Source organism: Gallus gallus, chromosome 2, assembly GCF_016699485.2.
Source record: "Gallus gallus isolate bGalGal1 chromosome 2, bGalGal1.mat.broiler.GRCg7b, whole genome shotgun sequence".
In the NCBI taxonomy this organism is placed as follows: Eukaryota; Metazoa; Chordata; class Aves; order Galliformes; family Phasianidae; genus Gallus; species Gallus gallus.
In genome coordinates, this window is record NC_052533.1 from 46,130,736 (window position 1) to 46,155,910 (window position 25,175).

The following is a 25,175-nucleotide window of genomic DNA, read 5'->3' on the forward strand; positions in this document are numbered from 1 at the left end:
GTTTTTTTTGTTTGTTTGTTTTTTTGTTTTTTGTTTTTTTTTTTTGACTGGAGAAAAGGTGGGGGAAGGGGAGGGAAGGACTTGTTTGTATTGATTGCTTATTTTGTTGCTGTTGCAACAGATGCAGAAAAGCGCTTTATCCAATTCTGTGCTCATGGAGGTAGTACCCTAGGCAGGAGCACCAAATCTCGTGTTTCATCACTTTGCAGGACCTGTATGTATTCATCAGTTACGGTTAGGACAGTCAGACTGCAAGGAATGATGCTAGACCTTTTCTGCTTCTTTGCAACCAAAGCTCTCCATTAAGTTCTGAAGTCATTTGTGAGTACAGGTGAACCCTTCTTTCCATGGGACAGAGCCATAGCAATTTCCTGTCTGCCATTGTGTCCTATCAACTAAATTCTAGCATGCATGGCCCTAGAACAGAGAAATGGGAGGACCTCAGCACTAGTCTGCTACAGAATTCGGAATCGTCCAATATGCTAACATCAGTCCTCATGTTCCTGCAGTGATTCTGTGGCGTGTAGTGATGACTAGAAGCAGTCAGAGCTCCTGTGGTAGAGCCTGCTGAGTGGTTAGGGACTGCTGGAAGAGCTGGTGCTTGACCAGTGCCTACTACAGTTGCCAATACATGTAGCAATACATCATGTGTGCCAGAGTGTGCTCCCTCTGCAGTGCAGTATGGACACAGCTGGAGTAAGGCAGAGACAAGCTCTGCACTATGTCTATCCCCTTGGTTCTGAGAACTACAGTCCCAGAAAATGTGCACTTAGATTGGGCACCTGACACTGCTGACCACTGCCTGAGCTGTAGCAGTGGCCCAGGCTTCACCAGTGCCAGTAATGAATGTGAAAATGAATTAACATAGGACTCACGACTCAACACAACTCCCTGAATGAAACAGCAAGTCCCCTATTAAGTTTCTACTGCTATCTCATGAAAAAATACACTAAAAAATGCCATAGCATAAGATGAAGTGTCTTGACTGTTGCTGCCCCAGTTGGTCCTGCCTAATGTTCGCACTCTTTGTTTTTGGTGTTGTTATTTCAAAATTAGGAAACAGTAAGATCAGGAAGTTTTGTGATGCTGTTAATATCAAATCCTTGTGGGTATGAATCACTTCAGCAGCTTTTTTTAAAGTGGATGTACTCTATCCTGAGCAACTCGTATATTGTGTCAGTACGCCAGCAGAATTGGATCCTGAAGAGAAATGTGAATGGCGGAGGAGTGTAGTGAGGAAATGGTGGCAGCTGACAGATCAGTAATGAGTTTGTACTAAAACTTCACACTTACTTTCTTATACAGCTCTGAGTGAGACATGTGGTACTATACAAACAGCTGAGTGGCAGCGTGATTACCAGCACTTCTCCTTTCCCACAGTCACTCAGACTCTTCCTTTAGAATTGTTTCGCCCTTAAAAAAGAGAGTCAACTGGAGAAAGAAAGGAAAAAGTGATCGCTGTTTATTTTTTTTCTCTTTTCGTTTTCACCATCTAGGTAGGTTCTTCAGATGTGCCTTGTTAATACCTCTGGTTAAAAACCCTTATTTACACCATGTATAATTGGCATACACTTTGGAATAACTTCTTCAGTGGGACCTCCTTTGGACTTGCGTGTTCTGTCATGCTTTCTTCTCTCCCACTGGTATTTTCCTACAGCTGTAGAATTTTTGTCCAGATGCATCTAACACAACACTTACAATTGGTTGGGATGGTTTAATGCAAAACTAGCCTGTTTGCACGGCGGTGTTGATTTCTACCACCAGGCTGTTTATTGAGACAATCCGTAAATGTTAAGTTTAAGTATTTCTTTGGAGCTCCAGTTTTATCACAACACCTACTTCAGAATTTATTGAAGTGAATAGGATTTGCTGAGCTTATTCCCGAGAGCTCAGTGCTGAAATCTGTACTGGAAGCTGTAAACCAGAAGGTGGCATTCACTGCATTGGAGGAAAGGATCAGAGACTGTTTTCTTACAGGCAGAAGTTGTAGGAACTTGCAATGGACATTTTTCATAAACAGATGGGTTGTGCATGATGATATTACAGTGCTTTGATACATATTTTGTGGAAGTCACTCTCTTCTCTGGCACGATTATAATCATCCTGCAAGTCACAGACATCTGAGGTCAAATAGAATATGTTCTTTCCTGTACACATTATCTCTTTTAACAGTCGGATTTGAGAAAAAAAATAATCTTTTCCTGTCTACAAGGGAAGTCTATGTATTTTTTCTTTCAGATATAAACACAGTAGTTTTAAAATTAACTATACAAATAATATGTAGCTGTAGCTACTTCGCAAACCCACATTCTTCTCATATTTCTTCTCATATTTCTTTATTTTGTCACCAAATAAACTTTCATGAAGCAATATTTGTCACAAAATTGCTTTCGTGAAGAAATATTTGAAGCTTTCAAAAAGTTGCCACTGTGTGCGTAATTTATTTTGTGGGGAAATATTTCTTCTCTATTTCCACCTTTTTTTCCCCCCAGTCTGTATGTTATGTTTTTCTCACATCTTGATTATCACTCTGTTCTGAGTTTGGATTGTATTATCCTTTCATATCTTTCAGGCACTGGAAGTCATGCTGCCGCATTGGATTTCAGCCTGGGTAGTTGCAGTTCATGCAAGCCTACTTCTTGTCTTGAATTTTTGTTTCAAGTTGAAGAATAAGTCACAACTGAAAAGAGGGGTTTGCTTCTTAAAGAAAATTGACTTACAGCCAGTTTCCAATTACAAGTTCTGTTTCTCATTTAATTCTTTATCCATGACTCACTGAAATGTGTCTTTTACTAGTAGCTACTTTCAGCATAACTGAACGTTCTGTCATCAATCACATTGACTGTTCAGCCAGCAAGGAAAAATGTAAAGAATGATAGTATTGCAGTAGCACTGATGTGGATTCTCAGGGCTTTAACAGAATAAGTGTCAGTACTGATGTGCTTTAACATGGACTACTGCAGCAAAACTGAAAAGTGAAAGAAGAAAACAGCAAAGTTAGTTGACATTTATGTAAGTATCTTTGTACAATCTGCTTCATATTTGCTCTCAAGTGAAAGCAAAAGTGGATAAAGATTAGATAAAGTGAAGATTAGGACTCTGAAAACATCACTTACTGAAAATTATTAGTGGAAGACTACCTTTTTTTTTTTGAGGAATGACAGAAGGACTAATGCAGACACGAGAAAGTGCTGTTTACTTTTCTAGTTGATTATCATCTGGGGGAAAGATGGGGCAGGGAAGGAATAAATTCTTGAAGTGAAGATAACACATGAAACAGCTCAGTTACTTACATCTCACCTCTGATACTGGATTTGCTGTTTGTTTTTTGTTTTTACAAGTTATGATTTTCATATTACACTGTCTTCAAGTATACCCTGCCTCTTCTGGTACATTGTGATTAGTGATTAATGTTGGAGAATATATACCTAGATTACACCTCACTATCAGCTTCAACGTTATGTAATTAATATTGCTTACAGGTTCTGTGTAGCTCCTTTCAACAAGCTCTGATAACTCATAGAATTCTTGACAAATTTACCAGCATGGCATGCATCACTACAAGTTAGGGGCTGATCTGCTGGGAAGAAGCTCTACGGAGAAGGACCTGGGATTTCTGGTGGGCAGCAGTGTGCCTTGTGGCCAAGAAGTCCAATGGTAGCCTGAGGTGCATTCAAAAGAGTATGGCCAGTAGGTTGAGGGAGGTGATCCTCCCCCTCCACTCTGCCCTGGTGAAGACATCTGGAGCACTGTGTCCGGTTCTGGGCTTCACAGTTCAAGACACAGAACTTCTAGAGAGGGTCCAGCAGAGGGCCACAAAGATGGGGGTCTGGAGCATCTCTCTCATAAGGAAAGGCTGAAAGACCTGGGACTGTTTTGCCTAGAGAAGATTGAGAGGAGATCTTATTAATGTGTATATGAAGGCTACTCCAAAACCAGTGTTCCTCATTTTATGACAGTCCACAATATCAGAGGCAGATTTTGGTGGTATGGCTGAAGAGGCTGAACCTTCCCACCAATATTCCATAACATTTTGTTATTGTGCAACAGATGGCAGCGGAAGAGCGGTTTGACAACATGGTGTCTGACATGTAAGTGGGTATGAAGCAAAGGTGAGTCATTTAATTCCTCCACACAGAAATAATTGCACCCATTGACATTCACTGAAGTTTGCTGTACATATATGGAGACCAAACAGTGGATGTGAGCACAGCGAGGTGATGACTGGCACATTTCAGCAGCTGTGACAGCAGCATGAATTATAAGCCATATTCCAGACAGCCATAAAAATTTTTACAAATATGACATGCAAGTCCTCATTCATCACTGGTGAAAATGATGGTGGTTACTATTTTGAAAAATAATGTTTTGTAGGTGAGAATTTTCTTTCTAAAATAGTGTTATTGTACTCTTTGTATCTGTTGCAGTTTCCATGGAAATAAATAGGAGGCATTACTTTCAGAGCAACCTACATAAAGACCTAATGACTGGGAGTCAAGTGGATGGAAACAGGCTCTTTTCAGCAGTGCCCAGTGACAGAACAAGGGGCAATGGACAGAAATGGGATCATAGTATGTTCCATAAGAACGTGAGGAAGAACTTTACTGTGAGGTTGGCAGAGTACTGGAACAGGCTGCCCAGAGAGATTGTGGAGGTACCTTCTCTGGAGATATTCAGAACCTATTGGACACATTCCTGTGTAATGTACTCTAGGGAGTCAGCTTTAGCAACAGGGTTGGGCTAGATTATCTCCGTCTTCCAAACCCTATGATTCTGTGATTCTATACTAGGCAGTATAGCTTGCTTACTGTATCCAAGAGATTATAAAATCCAAGAGATTATAAAATTGTCTAACAAGGATATGAAAACTAAATTGTAAAACACTAGAAGCGTAACCAAGTAAACTCTTGATGCTAATGTGTGCATTGGGAAGTACAGAAAGCTCAGATACTTGATGTGGGAGAGGCAGAGGGGGAAACTACAATTTTTAAGACCTATCAGTTTGGTTGTTAGAGTCAAGTCTGGACACAGGTCAGCTGGGCAAAAGCTGATTTCTTTTATATTGTCAGCAGTATGTGTATTTTCCTCATCTGGTTTCCAGCAGTTAGAAAGAATAAAGCAGATATCTGCAGTCTTTCAGTGTATCACAATATATTTGTGCCTTCAAATTTTAATTTTCCTATTTATCTTAAACACCTATTTTAGAGAGGGTTAGATTGCATGCCGGAACTGCCTATCTCTTCAAGACTGGCTAAAACTACACAGCTAACTTTTGGGTGGCCACAGTTAGCTGAGTTAGCTGCAATGAGTGATTTTGTGACAAATGGGAAGTTTAAACACTGAAAAGACAAGGAGAGATAACACCAACCACAGTGTGATTCATTACCACCAAATGGAAAAAGATTTTGTAAGCTTTTCTAATCTTTCTCAAAATACTCTGTTAAATGTTATGCGCTAGTACACTTTTGCAGTGTGTGCTTTTCAAACAGAAGATAACCCGACGTAATTGTTAGATGGTATGAACAGCACTCTAAATTTGAATGTTTTTAGTGGCTTTCTTATCTGACTAAGTACGTGAGGGATGGCAAACAGGCAGTTGTTTCAAAGGCCATCTTGGATCATTGGTGAGGAACCAGACAGACCTGGACATTCAAGAGGGACTAAAATGTAGAGAAACTGTCAAGACAAGTTAAATAATGTCATATGCTGCCTAGGGTAGTTCAGGGGAGGAAACACAGCTGCAAGTGTGTAAGAGGCTTTCCAAGAGTCTCATAATTGGTCAGATACATCTGAAAATGCCGAAGAAGAATGAGAAGACAATGCTGATGAGTAATCCCACTTGGATCCCCCTTGAGTCTTTCATGGCACTGGCGCCAACAAAAAATGTCATGATACCATCAAGTATCATAATTCTGCTAAAGAGAATAGAGAAGAAATATGCCAGAAAGCTTCTAATGGTGGCACATTTTGAGTCATCTAACACAACTGATTATGGTATCAAGCATACAAAGCGGTTATTGGAAAATATGTCTGAATGACTTGACTTAATAATTACATTGTTATGAAAGCTTCATAATGTGGCACTCTTCCTGCTGTCACAGCTGTTGCCTATGCACATACAACATTCTGCACAATAAAATGAGCATATCTCTTATCGTGTCAAAGCCGAAGACTTTTTTTGATGTGACATTACAGGAAAAACGACTTGATAAAGCAGGACTCAAGTCAAAAGAGAAAAAGCAGTTATATGACTCTATTTCCAGTTGTTACAATGGTCTAACCTAGCTACTTTTTAAATCAAAGAACAGGTGTGATCAGGTGCCTAAAAGAAAGTTGGCTGCATGCTAGGCAGCATATAAAACCAGAAATATCACACGTTATCTGCTGGATAATTGACATAGGGCAGTGGACATTTCTTTGGTATTGAAATTATTGTGGTGGGGGAGAGTTTGCTGCTACCTTTCCTCTTCGTCAGTAGATCAAATGGTGTTGGCACTACTTCTGCCTTACTTCCAGATGTGTTTGTATTGACAGAAATAAAGTGGCTTATAATACATGCTGAAATTTTAATTTCCAGCAGTATAACCAAACTGCCCTTTTTTTCTCTTAGACCTGGTACATTTCAGCATGCTTTAGTCAATCTTCGGACAAAGCTGGTTGGTTGTTTTTTTCTTTAGTTGTCTGAACTTGCTTTAGAGAAGGTGCAAAGTTAGATTCTGATGCACCATCATGGCTTTGGCAGTTTTGTAGCTGGAGACAAGCCACAGTCCTGTTAGAGTGCAAATGTAGCCTTCTGATTCTGATAGAGTTAGACACTTTTGATGGCATGTTTCATTTGTTGTACAAGGGGAGTACAAATCTGAAGAGCTCATAGGAGAGTTGATATCTTCTACAGCACAGACCCCGCTACACAGATAACCTCATCATTTTCTTCTCTTTGCTTGTGTAACCAGTAATGTCTGACAGAAGTGTGAGGATATCTTTCTTTTTCCAGTATGCTGTCTTGGTCAGTATTAACCAACAGTCTCAATAGTATCAACATGTCTTGTGCTCACAACTGCCTGTTCTTCCAATACACAGATACCTGGTGCTGATATAAGTCCTGTTTGGATTGGCACATGAAGTAAATTACAACATAAAGTGCTATCAATCCATGCATTTCTTTTATAAGTCTCACTTTATTTTTCAGGTTCTGGGAGCAGTCAAGAGAGTTTTTAAGTCTACAAATCTAAGCTACTGTTTCATCTGTTCATAATTTTTTTACCTGCAAAGTACGGTCCACCTCCAGATGGCCCCAGACCTCATCTAAAATAAATAAATAAATAAATTTGTATGTGCTTTTTTAGGTGTTTGTTGATGTGATCTGCTCTTGGATGTCTGGGAATGCTGCCTTGGTTGAACAGTGCTTCCACACATCCCAAACTGCAGCACTTCTTTCCCTGTAACAAGTAGGTAATCAACAACCACTGCCACAAATATGGTGATAGTCTGCTGGTTACTATACGTGGAGGCATTAAAGCCAAACACTATACGTGAAGGCTAAAGCTAAAGAGTGGTAGGGTTGCTGTTTGAAACTGGAGTTTCAATTCCCTGTGAGAATTTGTTAGTTGATACTTCATATCTTTGTAACTTTCAGGAAGTTCTGAAATCTTTATTTCACTATGAAAATCCCAGCAATCTGTTATAGGTGGCATTACTTAAGTAGGTGGTTTAGATCAGGTGATCTCCAGGAGACCCTTCCAGCCTCAATCATTCTTTGATGCTCTGATTTTTTTCTTGCCAATTAGCTCTCTAGAAATGTACTGGGAGTCAGCAGATGTCACGACCCAATCATATCAGAGTTGTGGAGGTTTTGAAATTCCCTCAGGTTAAATTAAGGTGAAACAACAACAAACAACCAGTTAAATGCTTATTTATTTCCCACTACGATATTTAGCACAAGATGCTGAGTATATACATATATATATATATGTACATATCTGTACCTTACTGGCAATAAGCTATGATTGTGTTACTTCTAATAAAACTTGACAAGAGAAAAATAAAAAGGGAGAGGTGGGGGGAAGGATTACAATGACTCTTTCCTCCAATTGAGTTGGGAGTCGTGGAGACCCTGTTACTTATCACGTAGGTCATGTCGGTATCTCTTGCAACTGGGAAATTTGAGTGTGGGAAGGGGAAAGGAGTAGGGACATCCATCCTCCAATGAACTCTCCACCCTCTTTGGCAAGCACTTTTGGTTCCCAAATTCCAGCTGCAAACTAAGCGCACAGTTTCTGTTCCTTCTTTGTTGTTAAGCAGTGCGCCAGTGGTTGAGACATTGAAACTTTTTTAGACTGTCCACAGGACTTTACAGTGGGATAAGTTCTGTTAAGCTTTGTTAATTCATTGTGACACTTACTCATTGCCGATATCATCAGCACAATTGCCAGGCAGATCTCCCACTGGGGAGAAGTCTCTTCCTTCCTAATATAGCTGCTGCAGGGGTAGAAGATCTGGCCGACCAGTTTACATCTACATACGAGACATGCAGAGAAACAGTTGCAAAATGTCTATCTTCCCTCAACAAGTGAGAAGAGGAGCTCTAAGCATTAAAGAGGTAAAATTAAAGAGGAATTGAAATAGGACCATTTTTCCCATTGCTGCAACAGAACTATCATTCATCTAGAACTGCTCAGGCTTTGGTGTATGCTTAGGCAGTGCTGAGCTATGCAAAGTAGAATGGTGTGATAGTAGTGCTGTACATTTTGCAGTAATATCCATGCATAACAACACTCTTCCTCAATATCATTTAGAATCAAACTACTACTGTAATGCTAATACATGATGTAGGAGATTTAGCAAGAGAGGAAGAAGGAAATTCTCTACAGCTGTGATGGATGGAGACAAGAGATATTAATCCTGTAAAGGAGTCATAATGTTTAACTCCTCTGAGTGTCTTGAAGATTGATTTTATGTGCATTTCCATACTGTCCACTATTTTATCTGAGGGCATGCAGCACTGTAACAGGACTCTATTTAAGTGCAGTGAGTCATGGAGTGACAGATATTGACACGGTATTGTGGTGTGGCACAATTGTTCCTCAGTTCAGTGATTAATGATTTCTTTCCTCTTAGGTCTAATGAATGTTCCAAGAGGTGTACCCCTGAGCATAGTTGTTTAATGATCGAAAAGCTGAGTCTTTTGGTCATTTTTATTACTATTAATATTACTATTTGAAATGTTTTATCGGTACCTCTTCTAAATCTACATAAACTTTTCTCAGGTTACAAGATAGATTAATGGCATATTTTGACTGTTTGAAGTCTTACAATTGTATTTTTATGTATTCACATAATGATTTTTCTGACACAATATTTTCTGGCTAGCATCCATCTCATTTAACTCTCAGAAAGTGTTTTTTGTTGGTTCTGTTAGCTACTTAAAAACTGACATTCCCACTGTCCTCCTTCCCAGGAGCAAATACCCAGCTGTATACCATGGGCAGCACCTCATAAAGTGCTCTTACTGCAAGGACAGTTAATCACCAAAAAACAAAGGTTGAGATTACCCTTAGCAGAAAGGAATGATGGATATTCTTTTCTAGTTTTGCAGGAGGAAGAACTCTTGGTGATCCAAAATTGCTGGATAAAGCCCTTTGGACTCTCTTCTAACTCACAAACTCATGAGAAAGATCCAATCTGTACCCTACCTGCCTGCGTGCTGGCTCTTTTCCTGTGGCCTCAAGAGGTTTTGCAGATACTGAGGCTGCAATCAGTCACTTACAAAGAAAGCACAGTCTCAGGCATGAGCCAGATTCCCAGAGAAGGCAACATCCTTCAAGTATTGCATCCACTGCTGTGATTCCTTTGCAGTTTTATATGTATCTTGAGTAACTTTTCTTAACTTCACGGTTTCTGGCTTTCAACTGTCAGAACCAGCAAATATTAGATTAATTCTGATTTAATTGGATGGCATCTAAGGGCCTTACCCCTCTCTGGCACCTCATTTTGCTCCTGTGCCATGATCTCCCAGGCAGAGGTATTGCAGGCATATTGCTGCACTGTGTGGTTGTACTACAAGGGGACTGGAATGGAAGTATCTCCATAACACTTCAGTGGTAGTGCTCTCTGATGACAGCACCACAGGGAAACCTCAGCATGAGGAGACAGTACAGCAGCTGAGAGCCTATTACCTGTTGGCAGACAAGGCAGGATACTTTGATCAGACTCCCACTGGCTTATGCCACCAGTGTGTGTAGGAACACGAGGTGAACTGAGAGCTTTTTCCCAAGAGCTATTTTGTCAGAAGCTAGCTACTGAAGAAATATCTGAAAATGTGTTGCTTTCTTATTAGATTATGGGATCTAATTAAACAGATTTTATTCCATCTGATAATGACAGAGAGCTTTTCTTTTTCACTGAATTCCTTTTCAAGATCTGTGAGCAGTAGTAAAAAAATAATTATAGAAGAAAACTGATGGAATTGGGTATGCTATATTTAATAATAGAAATGTTATTCTGATTTGGGGTGACTTCAGGGAGCAAATCCACTTCTGCTGGTGTAATCCATGGCTTTGGTCTACCTAGATTCCCCTGAAAATGCTTTGACTTTTTTCCTAACAGTCAATCTTCACCACTACTACTTATTACTACTTATTTCCTGCTTATTTCAGTTGCCTCTGCTTATCAGTCAGCCATGGTCTTTTACTTTGAGACACCAGATTTTGCTAGCTTGCTTCAAAGATATTTTTGGGGTGATTTCTTTGGTTTCTTTGCCTTTTTTATATCTATTTCTCTCTTAAAGTCTCTATAAAATTCATCATTTAAAATAACAAATAAATCTTTATGACTTACATGTTTTCTTCTCCTTCCACTCTCCCTTGCTTTGTTTTGTTTTGACTTATAATGATCTGAGTTTTGTAATTGAGTTGTTTCTCTTTTTTAAAACATAAGAGGTGGGTTTTATTTTGTTGTCGTCTCATTCTTTCAGACTTCTCAGAATTCATTCATTTCCTCTAAGACACTCTAATCTTGCTCTAATGCTTAGCGTGCAGATACTACAATGAGATTATTTTGTGTATGTTCTTATATTTATAGGGCCTGTATTATCACAGGAAGCAACCATCAACATTGTCCAGAGATTTCGATAAAAAGCCCATGCTTCTGCACAAAGATTGTCTCATGAATCAGAGGATCATGTCCTTTGCATGTATGATATGGTTCTTAGAACAGTTATATAGGTAAGGCATTTGCATGGTGGGAAACTTCTTTAATGGCAAAAGTCTCTGTATGCCAGCAGATACCAGGCTTCAAGAGTTTTATTAAATTAATAAGCTTTAACATTGTTGAAAGATTCTGAAAAGTAATTGTAATCATAACATAATTTTGGTTTAAATTTTCAAGCCTTCTATTTTCTACTGTATTCATGACAGAACTAAATTGGCAACAAATCAAATAAATGATGTTAGAATTATTAATATAAATCTAGAAACCTGAACAAATTACACTGAACATTCTGGTGCTGAGTTAGTTTTCTCACCCATCAGCAAAAAGAAAACAGGATTTGACTATAGGGATAAGAAGAAAAAAAGACAATGAGGAGAGGAACCACACATCATGAGATGCCCAACTGGACCTTCCTTTAAGGAGATTGAGAGCTATTCTAAGAGCTATTTACAGACCTCTACTCTGGTTTTCTTAATAAAGACACTGACCACCTTGCTTTCCAGTTCCTGCCCAGTTTGGGATTATTAAATCACAAAAGTATGTCCTTCTCCTGCTGGTAGCCACAGCGGTCGGCTCTTCTCCTGGTCACTTCCCTGCCTCAAGCTGCTGCTCTAGTGGCTGCTCTAGCCAGCTGTCCTACTCCTGCTCCTGCCTCTTGCTATAGCAGCCCCAGTACTGCTGCCTCATCTGGATGACAGTTGTCACTCTGCTATCAATGTCTCCCACTTCAGCAAAGAGTATGTGGCTGTGCATGTGCACGTTTGTACTCAAGTACACTCCTGCTTTTTCAACTTGGATTCTCATCTAGCAGTAGCCCCTTAAAGTCTGCTATGCATTTTCTTTTGACTTCTGTGCTTTACTTCTGTAAAACCTACTGAGATCTTTTACTATCAGCATTCTTAACTCAAGCACTTAATCCATACCATTACATGGTTATCTGTTTCCTCCATTATGTGGATGGTTACTCTACTCTACTCAAGTAGAAAGCCTTCTGAATGAATAAACGCTTACGTGCAAATTAAACTTGTACTTCTGTACCTTGTTCCTTTCTACCTGTCTTATTCTCTCCACCAAATATCAATGGAGAGCTCTTCATCTCAGAACTTCCATCTCCCACACAGGAGCCAGGGAGCTGCTCTCTCAATCACGTCCTGGTGCCAAAGCCCATATCTGTTTGACAGAACAAAAAGTGGTCTTGTCATATGCTAGGGATGTATTCTCTGTTCTCTTCAGTACACTGCTAATTGTTAAAAACCTTGAAGAAAATTGTAATAATTCAGATGTAAGTTTTGCTCATATTACTGTTCTCAGAGAGAGCAAAAAAGTAAAATTTCAAGGGAAAGGGGTGTTTGGGATAAAAAACTGCGATTTTCAAGACCCATGTTTCTGAAAAATGTATTTCTTCTGTCAGAGTTCTAGGACTTAAGATGAAAGATCGTTACTAACTAGGATAAGTGCCTTTTTATATAAAGAAATGTTTTTAGAGTAACTAGAAGATAACAGCAAAAATAAAACAGGAGTGTACCTATTGACTTAAGTTGTATAGCTTGCTCATGGGAAAGGGCTCCTTTAGTCTGTGAAACCTACATTTCATGTTTCTATAGCAGAATCAGAGGACAGAAAAGAAGAAACTAGGAGCAGCAGAAGAGTCAAGAATCCTACAGTCACATCTTGGGTTGAAAGGGACCTTAAAACCCATCTAGTTCCAACCCATTGCTATGGGCAGGGTTGCCTCCCTCTAGATCAGGTTGCCCAGGGTCTAGTTCAATCTGGCCTTGAGCACCTCCAAGGATGAGGCATCCTCAGCTTCTCTGGGTAGCCTGTGCCAGTGCCTCACCACCCTTACCACGAAGGATTTCTTCCTTATATCTAATCTAAATATACCCTTTCAGTGTAAAACCATTACCCCTTGTCCTATCACTACATCATGGTTGTCAGGGTATTCATAATTGTGGAAAAGCCTCTTCCTGAATTAATTTCTCCATATGCTCCATCCACAATATACAGGAAGGCGCTTGATTTAAGCTTTGGGAAGGGAGGCTGGTATGCCAGTGCTAGGGGTGAAATAAAGCATGGTGTACAGGATCAACACTACCCCTGTCTGGTTCTTCTTAAAAAGTCTATATTTATCCTAGCTTCTCTCAATTTTACCAAGTTCATTGGCTCCTATAAAATGCTGAGTCTGCAAGAGACACTGTCAAGTTCCAGTTACTTTTATAGTCTGAGGTGAGTTTGGTTGTTATTTGTTATTAGTTTTTGTTTTTGTTTTTAATTTGTAGGCCTTTTCTCATTAACCTTCTTGTTTTTCATTGCACAATTTAGATGGGGGTTTCCACTGAGAGAGTATACGAAGATGAAAGAGGAAGAATTGCTATGGGAAGAGGTTTTATTAAAAATACAGCTGAAGGTTTTTTCATCATATCTTTGAGTAAACATTAGTGGGATAGTGACAGAAGATGTGTCACTGGATTTATTTACTGTAAGACAGTTCTGCCGAGTAAAGTACCATATGAAAGCAGCATGTGTTTTTTTAATATAATGTAAAGAGTAACTTATTACAGTGACTTTATTTTCTTCTTGTTTGATGGATTGTTGCCATTTATTACCACCGAGTAATGAAACCTATACTGTGTTTTACACGACAGTAGAATGTCTTGGGCAGCATTAATCAGCCTCACGAAGTGTTCAAGAGAAATAATGAAAGAAAGAACTGGCATGCAAGGCAAGTGCCTTCCAGTTTGTCTCCTGCAACCTTCCTTCCTCTGAAACATTCATCATCTTCCTCTTAGTTTGCCAGGATCTAAAATCAGGCAGATATTTTCTTATTAATATTGAGGCAGGGCACTGAGAGCTGCCATCACATCTTTCTTTAGCTGAGAGAAAATTACCTCAGCTTAAGCTCAACTACCTCCTGCTATTTGTAAGTCTAGGGCTTCACAAGCTGCGTTACTTGGCTTGTATGCTATGTGCACCTTGATGATTCTCCATGTTTTATCATAACTGATTGTATACATATTCTTAAAGCACGAGAGAGTCTGCAGGCTGGGATAGAATCTCAGTCCCAAATGGATCAGAATCTAGGAGGTAAGAGGTGTGCTATTGTATCTAAAGGGATAAGAGACAGCCAAGAAATACAAGATACAAAAACAAGGCTACCAAGGAGCTGAGTTCATGGAGCAATGAATGTATTTACTGAGGACTTCACATCCTTTTGGATAGAATATCCGGGGACTGGTTGTCAGCATACAAGATGAATCAAAATGTGAATCCTTTCAAGAGTTTGCATAGAAACCATGGAATCTAATGAGTCAGAAATAGAGATGCTCAAGGCACTCGATTTTGTACTGTCAGATCTTTTCTTTCTCAGAACTCTCAAGAGTTTTTGTTATCTATCAGTTCAACATAAGGAACGTTTTTACTGCTAAGGAACAGGTAAAGCAATTTGCTGGCAGAGGCTTTGCCTCTTGTTCTGTCCAGATAATGCCAGGGCATAGATCACTCTGAGCAATTACAATCATCAGTAACAGAATTTAGAAATCACACTTTTGCTGTTAAACACTTGCCATTACATTATATGACTTCTACAATGCAGATCTTTCATTTGGTACAACATCAACATCTTCCTCCTTAGCTATGACTCCTGCCCTTTCCTCGTCAGTCTGGTTCACCAAATTGCTAGTTGATGAACAAATACTCTGTGCATGACAACAGAAGGTTATGCCTTACTGTGTGTTCATTACAGCCCTTAACCAGTAGCTGAAAGCGTAGTAAAAAAGATATCAAGAAATTTTGTTTTCTGACGGACATTTTTATTTTGATGGGGGGTGGGGGAGGGTGAGGGGTGTTTTATTGTTTTATTTATGTATTTATTACATTCTTTTTTCATATTTATGTGTGTTTGTTTTCATCTGATATCTATTCTTTGTGTAACAATCATTGCTATAAATGCTGCCCTCTCAGAGATTTGTGTACTTTTCACCCGTTCATTTGTGGATAAAAGTACTTTTCAACACAAAACCCCTTGCACAAGTTTACTCGTGTGTGGTTATGCTCTGTGTGCCAGATCACTGCCCTCTGGCTTATGTTTTATAAAATGCCATGGCACCAAGACCCTAAAATGGATTATATATAATAAAAGGCAGGAGCTGTAGTGGGTCTTTATGTATCTGTTGCAATGGAAAATACACGGTTGTGAAACCTGCTGTTCTGAACAAGGACACCCTGCTGTAAGTGAATCCTTAATTTGGGGACCAACTCCCTCATATCAAAGAGTCACTCTGAAACATGGTGTAGCAGGATAGCCAGGAAAGGGGATTCAGACTCAAACAATGAAAATTCAAGACACTTTCTTTTAGTTCTTACTTGTGTAATTCCAAAGGAAATGATTTTCATCTATTGCAGACAGCAGAACGGGCAATGTAAATACTAACGAGCACCCTGCTGTGAATGAACTTGGCAGCTTCTGAGCCTGTCTGAGGCAAACAGCATTACCTGACTGTGTTGTTTTCTCCACCAAAATCCGTTAGTGCTCAAAATACTAATGCTCATGCGGAGAAGAAAAATAAAGGAAGAGGAGGGCTGTGTTTCCTCCTAATGAATCTGTTCCTTCAGCTTGTTTACAGTGAGGGCCATTCTCATCTGACAGCATCATCAATATGGCCTTACTGTATAAGCAAGCAGAAGGAATAGACGCACACAAAGGAGACGTTTTTTCATTTAATATTGCCATTCTGGATACTAGCAGATTTGAATCACAAAAATATATGTCCCTAGTGCAGTTTGCCTGTGAGTGGGCTCACATCACCCTCAGCTCTTTTTAAAAGGAGATGTCTGAGTCAGGTACAACAGGCCAGCCATAGAAGCACTGTAGCTGTGACAGGAGGGAGTTCCAGAAATGCTCACAAACATTTGGGCATGTGTCGTAAATGAATTTTTTTTGTGTTTTGTACATTTTCATTGATATGTCCAGAGTAATTTTACTACAGAAGGCAGCAGTTGTGCTGTAAGTGTTCAGAGGAACCAAGGCTGATGTGGATGTAAACTGATCAAACTTCTCATTTTTCAAAACTGCCTGGACTGTGATCTACCAGCTCTTCTCTACTATAGTAGAGAAAATAATCTACTGTGTGTGCATTCTCAAGCACATTTTATCAGAGGGAAGGCAACCTCTGGGAGAATAAAATATGTATCTAGAGTCCTGCTGATAAATTACCTCTTCATTGTAAGAATTCTCCTGCTCTGCCTACAGATTTCTATTACCAAGCTAATTTAGGAAGTCAAGGTATACAAGTAGGCTTTTGGTTTTGTTTTGCTTACCTGTTCTCCTTAAGCACAATTTCATGCAAATAGCAACATCAGAAGATGCATTTATTCGTTTAATATTCCTTCCTTTGGAAAGTCTGGAGATTTTCCCAATGTTCATATGAAAGCATTAAAAATGAATGGGATGACTAAATGGTTTATAATTTTATATACTCAGTTAACATGAAAGCAATTACTAACATGTATAATTATCTCCAGAATTACTTAGATTGTATAAATGGCGTTCAAACAAAAAATTTTAACTGTTTTCCAGGGAATGTGCTGTTACATAATACATAGTAAGAACAATCTCCTACAGTCTGAGCTCAGCTTTATTGCTCCATCAGAATTTACTTCTCAGATTATCCTCTTAAAGAATGATGAGAACGATAACTTTCTATTTTAACCAGTATTCAGAATGCTTACAGATTTCAGCAGGTGACTGGTTATTGATTACAGCCTACCTCTATCACATTAATGTGAGTCTCAAAGCTAATAACACTGGTATCAATGCTCAAACCATTATTCTCTGAATTAAAGGAACCATATTGAGATCAGTGAGTAGTTTGACCTTACATGGCTGAGCTCTTGTCAGTGAGAGAAGAGACAGAGAAAGTGGCCAAGTATTAAAAAGTGGCTTAGGCTGGAACATAGGACAGATAGATCAGTGGTGAAGGTCAAGAAATAGAGGGGAGTGTTATTCATGGACCGGGTATGATGTTACATGGTATGGAATATACCTTTGGCAAGTCTGAGAGAGCTATCCCATCAGTGTCCTCTCCCAGTTTCTTGCTCAGCCCTAGCCTACTCACTGGGGTGCAAAGTGACAAAAATTGAGTCTTCATTCTGTGCAAGCACTGTCTGTCCAGTAGAAGCCAAAACACTGGTGTTCTAAGAGCACTGTTTTAGGCAAAAATCTAGAAATCAGCATCAAGCAGGCTGCTAGAAACACTGTCAAATCTGTGCCAGCTAGGGCCAGTGCAGCATGCAGTCCCGTAGCTCCTAAGCAAGGCAAGTACAGCAGATCTGGTGATGGCCAGCTTTTGCCAGTCAAATACAAAGTGACAACACAGCTTCAGAATCAAGCCAGGAAGTTGTGTCAGTGAGTAAGGATTGTTTCAGTAAATTTCTCAGTCAAGAAAAGAAAAAAGTCTCAGACAAAAGCCAAGGGCAGGGCCACCAAACCAAAGTGGATAGGCCACCAAGTGCAGGTGTGGAGGCCCCTAACAAGGTGTATTTAACAGCTCTTTCTCACACCACTCTGTTAATAGCAATCTGACACAGCATTAGACAGCCTCCCTGTATCACATCTGGGCTTCGGAACAAGCAGCCAAACCTCCAGGAGACAGTGGGGAGAGGTTGAAGAGCCTGTTGGAACACTCAGAGTCCTGTCACTTCTGTGCTGGTTTGACCAAAACTACCTCTGCTTTGCCCCCTTGCTCAGGTAAAACCTTTCAGTTAATTTCTGAACTATATGAAATATTTTTCCTTGGAGTTATTCTACTGAAAGGATTTCATTAATTTTGAAGAATGGTTGAATACAGACACTGTACAAAAGAATGAATTAGCAATTCAACTCCTGAAGTATAAATAGATATGAAATGCATAGTGTGATCAACATTATACCAACACATGGGGCATGGAACTCACCTGATCTTCTCATACCTTCAACAAGGTACTTGCTGCCCCATCCAAGGCTTTGCCAGTTTTCCTAAAGACTTTGGCAAATCCAGATTAAAGTAACCATTTCTGGTGACGAACAACTTGTCTGCAGGCCCCATCTCTTGCCTAGTTCTCTTCAAAATTCTTCTAAAGTACCAAAGCTTTTTTTAAGCTTTTTCACCTTGAGAGACCCTGGGTCTCTTATCAGGTACATAAGGAGCATCCTACTTAGAGAAAGATTTCAAAAACTGCTATTTTGGGAATCCTTTTGAGAATCTGGCCTTTTGCATTGTATCTCTGTTGTACTCTATTGTATTGTAGCTCTAACTGCTCTCTTTGAGAATCATGGACTGAGAAGACTCTGCAGTGAGGACAGGAGTGGACCTGGTATCACTAAGGGAAGTATGGGATTTTCAGAAGGCGTCAGGACTTGCTAATAGTTCCCTGGACTTCTGCCTTTTCAAAAAAGGCAGAAAAGATCCTGGAACCATTGGGAATTTTGAACAAAGCTTTAATGGCAATGATTAAAAGTAAAAATATATCTTCAGCATTGGCAAAGTCAGTGCACGCTCTTTTGTTAAAAAATAAAAATAAAAATGCCATTCTGAGACATCAGTGGTGTTACTTGATAGGTGTAGCCCTTTAACCATCTCAAATCAACTTTGGACCTGTTTGAATCCAGGCATCATAGCAGTTCTGTAGAGAAGATAGCCAGTGTATGAATTCTGATATCTCATGGTGCTATGAGGAAGGAAATATACTCCTGAGTGAGTCTGGGGAATCTGGGATGGGAGAAATCTGGCCTCAGGCTGTTGAGATGCAGCAAATGAAAGTGGGGCCTTAGACAGAAGTGTTAGAGGCCTTCTACATTGAGCAGAACAAGCTTGCATGGAAATAACTTATACATAATGAAGAGAAACAGACATTTCCATGATGAATGCAGTTCCTGAAAGAGCAAGACTCAAATGTTTAATTCCACTTTTCAAGGTCACAAATAATATAATCCATCTAATGGAAAAAATATACACTCCATTGAAAGTTTATATACACATGCAGGAACATATGTTGAACCGATTAAACACAGTTCAGTTAGTTTATTCTGGTTTTGCTTTGTTACATCTATAAATGGAAAAATATGGCATCTGATAATAAATAACATGCAAATGAAAGTGACCAGACATCAAAAACTTTTTCTGATCAAAGATTTTTTGAAGTCTGATAGAATATTTCCCCATGTCAGAGAGCAGCTGATCCTGCAGCGGAGTACTGAAGCCCCCAATCCTGAATTCTAGCTCCAGCTATGGACAGGGAACCATAGTAGCTGTGACTTAGGAAATAACAGCCACCAATTCAGTCCTGGTGGGAGATTAACATAAAACAGTGGGGTTTTTTTGAAACCTGTGACCTGTTCAGCTCTTGCTAATTCTAGAGGCTCAAGTACTGCAAGTCAGGGGGTTGCTTGTATTTTTTAAATGAAGCAAATAAAGATGAAGTTGTTAGAATCTTAAATGCTTTCATTTGGTTTCATATACACTTCGTAGAGGTGAAGAAAAGAAGCTTCTTCTAAAATACTCTGCAAAACTTTTCATTCATGCCCTGTTTCATGCCTCGAATATGTTTTTTAGTACAGTTTATGTCCTTGTTATCTAAAATCCCTTGTGGAAAAATACTGTAAAGAAATGTCTTTCTTTCCTCTTCCCTTTGGCATCACAGCTGTCAAAAGAAGTTAGATTTTCATAGTGGACAATTTATCAGACACAGTGTCTTGTTACTGAGATGCTCGGAGGAAAAAAAAAGATGAAGGGATGGATAGTTGTACTGCAATGGTTAGAGTGAGACAGCTGAGGAAAATCTTAATGAAGATTCACAGCATGACACTGAGGTCAAAGTCCAAAGTAAGGTTCATCTGCCTGCCTTCAAGGGAGAAGGTGAAAAATGGTAGCTTCTGAAGGAAGTATTTAGCCTACAAAAGCCAGAAACTACTACAATCCTATGTAGCTATGCTGAAAACTCAGCAGTCTCCCTGGCCCAGTAAAGACCTGACGCAGTTTTTTTCTGCCAAGAGCCAGTACGGACACACTGTTAGTGGAACTTCCTGTTAGTTCTTAGTTCAGTGGGCTATGCCTGCTATGAAGCACAACATATCCAAGCAGCACATTGCTGTTAAAGCTAAAAAAATTTCATTGTATGTGAGAAGTTCATGGTCTTTATCCAGGTGGAAGTTTTGAATATAATATACTCTGAATACATGATGAGGCATAAAGCACACTACTGTTACCAAGGTGAAGAAGAAACTCTTTGCCTGAGCCCTGAATTCCACATGGGAGTTGATGTCAGGCCAGTATTTCACAGTCAGTCTGCACATCACAGATAACTGGATTATAGTGAGCAAACCACAAACTGCCAGCAGAACTCCAACCAGACAGTAGTTTACTATCACCATGGGCGTCTCTTCCATCTCCTGCTGGAACTGAAAGCATTGAGAGGAAGGGTATATTCTAGAGGTGCCATAGTAAGAGAGAAAAACAGGAGCAATCACCAGTGCTCCTAGCATCCATACAGCCGTCACCCAAATTGTAGTGTAGCACTTGTTGAACTCAAGTCGGAAGAGACGTATTATGATGATAGCAACATAAAAGGTGAAGGTGATATACATATGGAGGTAGATGGTGGCACTTACTAGCTTGCAAGTGAATGCCCCAAATTTCCATTCCTTTAAAATGTAATAGCTGAGGCGGAAGGGGATGCTGAGTAACAGAAAGGTGTGCAGCACTAGGAGGTTGATTATGATAACAATCATCGCAGATTGGGATCTTCTTTGAAACAACTGGTGAGACATCACAATGACACCAAGAGTACCCCCAGCTAGGTCAATGCTGTACAGGATTATGAGAATAGAGCGAAGCGTGTCTGACGTGTCCGGCACTGTCCTGATGAAAGAATGATTCTGCTGGGTTAAGCTGCTGTTGGGCATCCTGTTAAGCATCTCTTTTGAAGGTTACCGAAAAAGAAAAATGGGAATTAGTAAAATAGACATATTTTATTCCTTCCTTCCTTTATTGTTAAATACAGGATGTCACAGATTCATGAAGTAATATGCAAGTGAACTATGTTTGATGTTATCTTATGTATACATAACCTTAAAACAGTTCTCATGCTGTATATGAAAGCAATAAGCTGCATCTCTTAGTGTTAAACCATATTGTTTATAATAATGAAAGTGTTTTCAATTCAGTAAACATCATGACAGGACGTTTTTAAATAATTTGCCCCTATCAGCCTTCTGAAATAATTAAGACACTGACTGTTAGAAAATTCTACATGTTTAACTTGCACCTGAGATTGAAGGAGGGGAAAATAATGAAACGTAAAGAGGCTGCACATACAATTTATGCATAATTTATGAAGACACCGAGGCCATATTTTTAGCATTTTGCTGGATGACTGCAGGGTACCCATAAGGCAGCAACTGTTTCTAGATTTGTAGACACACTGGAAATAAGGACCTGCAGATTAAAAGTCAATTTCTTCTTGCTTCATTTCCAAAACTTTTTGCTACAGAATAGAGTGCCGCTCTATTATGAAAAGTAAGGAGAAGCTAAAAATAATTAAGGATTTTTTGTTTATTGTTATTTTTTCAAGGAGAGAAACCTATTGCCACTTGTTGAACATAGCCACATGCATCCACGTTCACATTTAGACATAAGGCTTGCACACAGGTCTCTGTTTGCACAAGAGCATATGGGTATAACACGCAGGGTACACGAATATTTTGCTAGTGAGATCTCACCTTATAGAGAGTATCAAAAGAATGTAACGGCTGAAATACGGTGTCTCTGAGAGGTAATGTGTTCACTCTCTGATTACTCTCTTGTTTGGAATCAGTAACATGGCTTTAATCTGCAATCCTTAATTCTGTTGCACTCATCTGCGAAATGATTACAAAGCACATTTCCATTATTAGGGTCTCGTATTTCCCAGTAATTGATTGTAACTGAAGAACATTTTCAGAGAAAATTCTTATTTGTAAAGCATCAGTCAAAGCATCTTTAGAAGACCGCTGGAATACTATGTCCAAATCTGATCTAAACCATTTGAGTTCTTTTAAAATGCATGCTCTTAGAAGAATTCCAAAGAATTTAAAATTTCTCATGCCCACTAATATTTTTGAGACAGGCATGAGAAATTTGCTTCACTATTGACTTTGCTGTAAGAACAGTTATACAAGGCTTATGAAGATGACTTTCTACTCATGGCATAAAAGAACATTCCACTATATGTTAATATTTCAAACTGGCTTTAATTAGGAACAATCATTTTTTAAATTATAATAAATGACATAATTATAGCCCAGATACCAACAGTTTATATTACTCAGAAATAGATTAGCTCTTCAACTCTATTTATAGAAGTAAAATTATTAATTTTTACCTTATCATGTCTTAGTTTGGTGATCCCTCCTCCCTTCATTGCCATTTCATGCACCCGTAGCATACGGCACATATAATCAGTGTGAAAAAAAGAGCCTTGGTCGCTGCTGCTCACCCAAGAGCAGCTGAAGGTTTTCTCAGCCCACATACAGGAAGGAAGAAGTAATATTTTAATTTGCAGAGATGGCAATCAAATAAGTTCAACTTCCAGTATTACTCTGCTGTTCGTGCAGAAGAAAATGTTGGAAAGTTGCTGAGCTGTCAGAAATCATCACTATGCTTGGACACGTCGGACAGGATCACTTGGCAGGACTGCTCCTGTCCATACTTGGTCAGTCTTAAGCTGGGCAGTGATTCCCTCAGCTGTACAACTATTACAAGGTACTGGATTTTGCCGTTAAGCCAGTAAGTAAAGATATATGCATCTGAGTAGAGGATTTTTCATTATAAATGCATTTTATCCTGTGCTTGTTTTATATTTAATAGTTTATCAAAATGTGCCAGAATAACAAAGTGCTAGCAGAGTTTAAAAAAAGACATCACTTGAACTCTCTGTCTTCAAGAATAAAGAGGTGGTTACTCGCTGCTTAAGTAGCACAAGTAAAATAAACTTCACATATATAAAGCAACTTAAGAGTTTCTGCTGTTAAAGAGCACAGTCAGAGACCAGCACCTCTTAAAGGTTATTCTGAACAACATGAAGGCTGACCTCAAGCCAAAGCATAGCTGTAAGGTAAAAAGGAAACATTGAGTTGGGGATTTTCCACAGACTGTAAAAACCAGCTAATTGATTAGAAACGAAAGAGAAAACAAAATACGTGGTGATTTTTTTTTCAATTAAATTTCTAAACCGTAGTCAGAATTGTCAATAGTCAAATAAGAATAGTTAGTATACAAAGTCTTGTGAGCACTAACATAAAGCAAATATTCCAGTAGGGCTGAACTAGCATCACTTCTTCAATTGTAAACAGTCATCTTCTGTGGAATGTGAGGGTGGTTCCCTCTGGGACACTTCTCTCCTATTACTAAGTACAGTCATTAGTAAGAACAGGATAGACAGTAACTAAATACGAAGACACATACACAAAAACAAAGGCACTAAAATTCAGGGAGATAGACTGAAAGAGTTTTGAGTGTGAGCAAGAGCACATAGCGACTGGTATGTGGGACATTCTGAAGATAAACTCTGAAAGCTTTGAGAAAACAGTTAACATCACATTTAGACAAGGATTCAGAGCAAGTAGAAACCCTGTTTTGGAGACTGCATGTATTGGTGGCTCAGGGGCGAGAGAAATGAATAATTGCTCCAACAGACAGAGTGAGAAAGGAAAACAGCTGTGTGAATGATACTCACCAGGTATGGTTCCAGCTTCTTAATACTACATAAGGACAGGATGCTTCCTGACATGGTAGTAATAATGTTTGGACATCAGAATGATTGGTTGGGTCTGCAGAAACATATACGGGAATATGGAGCAGCATGGGTGTCAGACACCAATGCTTTTGGCAGGTTAAAGTGCCCGTGAAACTGCCTATATTCACAGCCTCTGGGTAAAGCAGGGAAATGCATGCAGCCATGTGTTCTGTCTACAGACAGCATCTGGAGCAATCCACAGATTGAATCACCAAGTAGTACTGAAGAAGAGATGGAGAAACTGATTTGTTGAAATGACAATTATGTTAACAGTAGGTGCTCCAGGCAGAGCCAAAGCAAACTGGAACATCAAAAATTTTGCATACTCTCTTGCCTTACCCAATCAAGTCTGAGCTCTTTGGTTGTATAGTAATTCCAAAAACTACAGCCAAAGAAGCACCTTTGGCTGACACTGAAACAGCTGTGGGGCAGAAACTGAGCTACTGAATTGATGTTTCATATCCCTGAGTTGCTATGTCCTCAAAGTGTTCCTTTTCTATTGCAACTTCAGTGTTCAGTGTGTTAAACTTTCATCTTCATGTTCTATTTAGAAAAAGAAAAGGAAATATATATATAACATGCTCAGCAATACTAGGTCTTACATTTTAGGTCAGATTCCCATTAGGGTACAAAAGGAAATTGAGTCACCTCAGCCTCTGCAAATGAACCTCAAGATCTTGCTTTTGCTTCTTTCATTATAGCACAGTTTGCCAGTGGTGAGAATAAAGACTGAAAGAGAAATGCACATATTCGTGTCAGAGATCCAGGTCAAGACTAGTATCACAAATAGAGTTTAAGTAGGGAAAGAATTGGTCGTGTCTGGCTCCAGAATCATGGAAATAGAGAAGACAAAGAGGAAAGGTGAGTTTTAAATGAAGAAGAGAATATTAGAAGGAGTGACAGTTGAGTGAAGAGGAATAAGACTTACTGAATATTCAGAGACTGGATGAGCTCCTCTAAGCAGTAGAATTCTATGCACTTGATTTTATTTCATTTCTGCAGGATTGCCTCTACTTTCAATGTCACTGTGTGAGAGAATGTGTTTACTGGTCATTATAATAGCAACTATAGTTTCACATATGAACTCAAGAGCTCCTATCTTTATAGTATCTACCATAAAGCCATGCCACCTTGTTTTACTGGATAGCTTTTCAAGTTTA

The 25,175-nt window shown here is 39.2% G+C and overlaps 2 protein-coding genes and 1 long non-coding RNA gene across 4 annotated transcripts in view; 2 read left to right on the top strand and 1 right to left on the bottom strand.

The window, feature by feature from the left end:
* Positions 1–58: 58 nt before the first annotated feature.
* Positions 59–15,358, top strand: LOC107052519. The gene is made up of 5 exons (XR_003073652.3): positions 59–2,125; positions 2,573–3,012; positions 4,051–8,599; positions 9,588–11,222; positions 11,529–15,358. It is a non-coding gene; the product is annotated as an uncharacterized LOC107052519 (long non-coding RNA).
* Positions 15,359–19,109: 3,751 nt separating this feature from the next.
* LOC101748775 (probable G-protein coupled receptor 141-like) lies at positions 19,110–22,768 on the bottom strand. 2 transcript variants are annotated; one of them, NM_001389416.2, is made up of 3 exons: positions 22,603–22,768; positions 21,962–22,099; positions 19,110–21,159 (listed from the first exon to the last, which is right to left on the bottom strand). In NM_001389416.2, the coding sequence occupies exon 3, from the start codon at positions 21,155–21,157 to the stop codon at positions 20,282–20,284; it is 876 nt and encodes a 291-aa protein (NP_001376345.1). In that variant the 5' UTR covers positions 21,158–21,159; positions 21,962–22,099; positions 22,603–22,768; the 3' UTR covers positions 19,110–20,281. The 2 variants fall into 2 exon arrangements, with proteins under 2 accessions (NP_001376345.1, XP_040529540.1); XM_040673606.2 differs by lacking the exon at positions 21,962–22,099 and having other exon boundaries at positions 19,246–21,159; positions 22,603–22,745.
* A 12-nt stretch (positions 22,769–22,780) lies between these two features.
* Positions 22,781–25,175, top strand: part of LOC420734 — a 56,563-nt gene continuing 54,168 nt past the window's right edge. Inside the window, exon 1 of the mRNA XM_025147538.3 lies at positions 22,781–22,982. The gene's annotated coding sequence lies outside the window, so the exon portion shown is untranslated. The remainder of the gene's footprint in view (positions 22,983–25,175) is intronic.

Excerpts from the sequence above, each read along its gene's own strand:
- LOC101748775 (NM_001389416.2), bottom strand. The coding sequence starts at position 21,157 with ATGCTTAACAGGATGCCCAACAGCAGCTTAACCCAGCAGAATCATTCT.